We start from the raw sequence: 5,083 nt of genomic DNA, 5'->3' as shown, positions 1-5,083 counted from the left end.
AACCTTTGACACAGTACCCCATAAAAGGCTGTTACAAAAGTTGGAGAAACAGGCAGGAGTAAAAGGGAAGGTGCTCCAGTGGATAAGGGCACATCTAAGCAACAGAAAACAGCGAGTAACGGTGAGGGGGGGAGTCATCGGAGTGGCGAGATGTCACCAGCGGAGTCCCACAGGGCTCAGTACTTGAACCCATCCTGTTTCTAATATATGTAAACGATCTTCCAGAGGGTATAGACTCATTCCTCTCGATGTTTGCTGATGATGCAAAAATTATGAGAAGAATCAAGACAGATGAAGATAGACAGAGACTATAGGATGACCTGGACAAACTGGAGGAATGGTCTAGAAAATTGCTGCTAAAGTTTAACTCAGGAAAGTGTAAGGTAATGAAATTAGGCGAAGGGAGCAGAAGGTTGAACACAAGATACCATCTGGGAGGTGATATCCTGCAAGAGTCAAATAGAGAGAAAGATCTAGGGGTTGATATCATACCGAATCTGTCCCCAGAAGCCCAAATCAAAAAGATATCATCAATGGAATATGCTAAATTGGCCAATATAAGAACTACCTTTAGAAACCTGTGTAAGGAATCATTCAGGACCTTGTATACCACTTATGTCAGACCAATCCTGAAGTATGCAACTCGAGCATAGAGTCCATACCTAATTAAACACAAGACAAAGTTAGAGAAGATTCAGAGGAATGCCAATAGACTGGTCCCGGAACTGAGAGGTATGAGCTACGAGGAAAGGCTACAGGAGCTAAACCTCACGTCCCTGGAAGACAGAAGAGTAAGGGGAGACATGATAACCACCTATAAAATTCTCAGGGGAATTGACAGGGTGGACAAAGACAAACTATTTAGTATGATTGGAACACGAACAAGGGGACACAGGTGGAAACTTAGTACCCAAATGAGCCACAGAGACAGTAAAAAAAAATTCTTCAGTCTTAAAATAGTTAGTAAATGGAATGCATTAGGCAGTGATGTGGTGGAAGCTGACTCCATGCACAGTATCAAATGTAGATATGATAGAGCCCAGTAGCTCAGGAACCTGTACACCAGTTGATTAACAGTTTAGAGGCGGGACCAAAGAGCCAGAGCTCAAGCCCGCACTAGTACAGCTAGGTGAGTACACACTCATAGGGGCCTCACGGATGAGTGGATAGCGCTTGGGGGACGTAGTTTCAATGGCCAGGGTTCGATTCCCGGCCGAGGCAGAAACAAATGGGCAAAGTTTCTTTCATCCTGACGCGTCTGTTCCCCTAGCAATAAACAGGTATCTGGGAGTTAGACAGCTGCTTCGGGCTGCTTCCTGGGGGACGTATGTATGTGTGTGTGTGTTAGAGAGAAATAGATGTAGCAAATATATATTAGAGGAAAAATAGATTGGTTAGAAAGGCGGGGGCCAATAGCTAAATAGTTCGATTCTGCAGACACAAATAGTAAATACACACACACACACACACACACACACACACACTCTGACACACAGACACACACACACACACACACACACACACACACACACTCTTTTTTCCAATCACGTCGTGAAGACGTTTTCAGCATCAATATATCATCCTCTGAGATCCTTACAAGTTCCTCAAGTCTGACCTAATTCTTACAATCCGCTTCTACGTGTATATTTAAGTCTTTATAAAAATATATTAATTATCTGATATGAGAGTCGGTGGGAAACAGACTTAATATACTGGAATTAATATCGAGTAAATTGTCATTTATAAACAAAAATAGTTTTTTAATTAATGATTTTAAAATTGAATAGGTTAACTAATTAATTAGCGCGGCTAAAATAATTGTTTTAGAACTTTCAAAGTATTTATTTATTTACTGGGAAGTGAACAGCGGCATCAGGTGCAAAGGTAAACACCTGCCAACACCCACACAGGTCACCAGGCCAGGGACACAAGACAGGTCACGAGCAGAGATGGAAGACCCCAGTCATCCTTCTGCTCTCCTGCGTCTGCTCTCCTGCGTCTGCTCTCCTGCGTCTGCTCTCTTGTGTCTGCTTTCCTGTGTCTGCTCTCCTGCGTCTGCTCTCCTGTGTCTGCTCTCCCGCGTCTGCTCTCCTGCGTCTGCTCTCTTGCGTCTGCTCTCTTGTGTCTGCTCTCTTGTGTCTGATGTCCCGCGTCTGCTCCCCTGCGTCTGCTCTCCTGCGTCTGCTCTCTTGCGTCTGATCTCCTGCGTCTGCTCTCTTGTGTCTGATCTCCCGCGTCTGCTCCCCTGCGTCTGCTCTCCTGCGTCTGCTCTCCTGCGTCTGCTCTCATGCGTCTGCTCTCCCGCGTCTGCTCTCATGCTTCTGCTCTCATGCGTCAGCTGCGCCTGCTCTTCTGCGTCTGCTGTCCTGCGTCTGCTATCCTGTTTCTGCACTCCTGCGTCTGCTCTGCTGCGCCTGCTCTTCTGCGTCTGCTGTCCTGCGTCTGCTGTTCTGCGTCTGCTGTCCTGTGTCTGCACTCCTGTGTCTGCTCTCCTGCGCCTGTTCTCCTGCGTCTGCTGTCCTGTGTCTGCACTCCTGTGTCTGCTCTGCTGCGCCTGCTCTTCTTCGTCTGCTGTCCTGCGTCTGCTGTTCTGCGTCTGCTGTTCTGCGTCTGCTGTTCTGCGTCTGCTGTCCTATGTCTGCACTCCTGTGTCTGCTCTCCTGCGTCTGCGTACTGGTGGTGTCGAATGCCTGCTCTTCTGCGTCCAGGTTAATGTCTGCGGTGGGCCTGTTGTTGCCCTCTGCAGGAGTCCTCGTCACGTTGCTGTTGATCCATGAACGTTTCCGTTGTGACGTCATGAACGTTCCTGTTGTGACGTCATTAATGTCTCCGTTGTGACGTCATGAGCGTCTCCGTTGTGACGTCACGTACGTCCCCCGTTGTGACGTCACGTACGTCCCCCGTTGTGACGTCACGTACGTCCTCCGTTGTGACGTCACGTACGTCCCCCGTTGTGACGTCACGAGGTAATAAGAGAAGAAGATACGACGTCGTAACTTTCACTTTCCATGTTCTCAACTTTCGCCCTTAAGTAGCAGCGCCGTAAGGCGGCTTTTGCCCTGGCGGAGACGGCGCCAGATTTTGGGACCAAACAAATGTTTGATTGATTCACAACAAATGTTGAAGACATCATAAGAAGGAAGGTGAAACGCCAAGCAACCTCTGAAGAGACAACTAACACAACACCTATACCCTCTTATATCTTGAGGTTATCTTGAGATGATTTCGGGGCTCTAAGTCCCCGCGGCCCGGTCCTCGACCAGGCCTCCACCCCCAGGAAGCAGCCCGTGACAGCTGACTAACTCCTAGGTACCTATTTACTGCTAGGAAACAGGGGCATTCAGGGTGAAAGAAACTTTGCCCATTTGTTTCTGCCTCGTGCGGGAATCGAACCCGCGCCACAGAATTACGAATCCTGCACACTATCCACCAGGCTACGAGGCCCCAGACTATTTTATTAGGAACTTATTAGACTATTTTACAGGAACTTCTTTTCCACAGCCTATAAAACGGAGGAAAGGGTCCTGAAAGATATTGTTAATAGAAACGTTATCCCTACAGACAGAAATCAGAGGATACAACTGACGATTTACTATAAAACCAGAAAAACGGCCAGCCTACTCATGAGAAACTCTCCAGACACAAAACAGAACGCTTTAAAAGAGACTAACGTCGTCTATGCCTTCAAATGCCCTCTTGGGGACTGTAAGCTCCAAAAAACCCAGTATATAGGCAAGACAACAACATCTCTTTCTAGGCGTTTAACGATGCATAAGCAACAGGGCTCCATTAAGGAACATATAATCTCTTCCCACAACCAAACCAGCGTCAGAGAAATCCTAGTAAACAACACAGAAATCATCGATAGATACAGCGATAGCAGGCGGCTTGACGTTTGCGAGGCACTACACATCAAGAAGTCAACACCAGCAATCAACAGCCAATTATTGCACAACTATATTCTACCCACCTCAAGACTCCGCTCCAATATAGAAGCATCAAGAAATATGGACCAATAGGCTTTCTACAAACACTTCTATTCAATATCCATTGTTTCATGTTCTGGCTTGTGTTGATGAAATTACTACCCTATTAATACCACCTCTTGTTCTGTCTTGTGTTAATGCCACATCACCCCTTCCACCTCACTCAAATGTAGATATAAAATCGGAGATGCGTCAGTTCTATTCAGTTGTGTATTTGTGAACTAAAGTCTTTGAAAATGTAATAAGTTTTATGAAACGCGCCCGTGTCGCGTCAGACTAGAAATAAAAATGAATTTTGGAGAATTGATTTTTGATTTACCTCCAACAGTGAAAAGAAATTATATATATATATATTATATATATATATATATAAATATATATATATATATATATATATATATACAGTACTGTATATATATTATTACTATAATTACAATACGGATACTCATTCGCTCAGCCTACAGGTAGGCCTATTGCCGTGATCAGCAACTGCGACGCTTGCAAACAGAAATGAACACAATGGAACTACTATATAAATAGTTTAGTTTGGGTCAGATTCCTTATTTAAAATTATTATCAAGAGGTCATTTCTTGAGATCCATGAATATATTTTTTTAAATGATGAATTCTGGCAAAACCATGAATAAAAAACTTAATACTCGTTTTACTATGGTGTTCCTTTGTGTCAGTTTACTGTTAACACAGCTAGTTATATTTAGTAACATTTATTTCAATAGCAAATATAATTGTGAAAGGCACTAGGCGTTGGTGATAAGATACGTTAGTTACCCCAAAGCATAAGTTTTCTCTAGTATTTTACTCGACGTTTAAGAAAACGGAAAATTCGATCAGGCGTAAACATTGTTGAAAATAAGTAGTGATACTCACCTAGGTGTACTCACCCTAGTTGTGTTTGCGGGGGTTGAGTTCTGGCTCTTTGGTCCCGCCTCTCAACTGTCAATCAACTGGTGTACAGGTTCCTGAGCCTACTGGGCTCTATCATATCTACACTTGAAACTGTGTATGGAGTCAGCCTCCACCACAACACTTCCTAATGCATTCCATTTATTAACTACTTTTTTTTTTTTTTTTTTTTT

The 5,083-nt window shown here is 44.2% G+C and overlaps 2 protein-coding genes across 2 annotated transcripts; both read right to left on the bottom strand.

The window, feature by feature from the left end:
- Positions 1-1,963: 1,963 nt before the first annotated feature.
- Positions 1,964-2,317, bottom strand: LOC138352054 (octapeptide-repeat protein T2-like). Its single transcript, XM_069304232.1, has one exon. The coding sequence runs from the start codon at positions 2,315-2,317 to the stop codon at positions 1,964-1,966; it is 354 nt and encodes a 117-aa protein (XP_069160333.1).
- A 58-nt stretch (positions 2,318-2,375) lies between these two features.
- Positions 2,376-2,798, bottom strand: LOC138352053 (polysialic acid O-acetyltransferase-like). The gene has a single exon (XM_069304230.1). The coding sequence runs from the start codon at positions 2,796-2,798 to the stop codon at positions 2,376-2,378; it is 423 nt and encodes a 140-aa protein (XP_069160331.1).
- Positions 2,799-5,083: the final 2,285 nt, after the last annotated feature.

Source organism: Procambarus clarkii, chromosome 52, assembly GCF_040958095.1.
Source record: "Procambarus clarkii isolate CNS0578487 chromosome 52, FALCON_Pclarkii_2.0, whole genome shotgun sequence".
NCBI lineage: Eukaryota > Metazoa > Arthropoda > Malacostraca > Decapoda > Cambaridae > Procambarus > Procambarus clarkii.
Note: the sequence above shows the minus strand (reverse complement) of the source record. Positions and strands in the feature narration are given on the sequence as shown.

Coding starts and splice junctions, on each gene's coding strand:
- LOC138352054 (XM_069304232.1), bottom strand. CDS start 2,317: ATGAGAGCAGACGCGGGAGAGCAGACGCATGAGAGCAGACGCAGGAGA.
- LOC138352053 (XM_069304230.1), bottom strand. CDS start 2,798: ATGACGTCACAACGGAAACGTTCATGGATCAACAGCAACGTGACGAGG.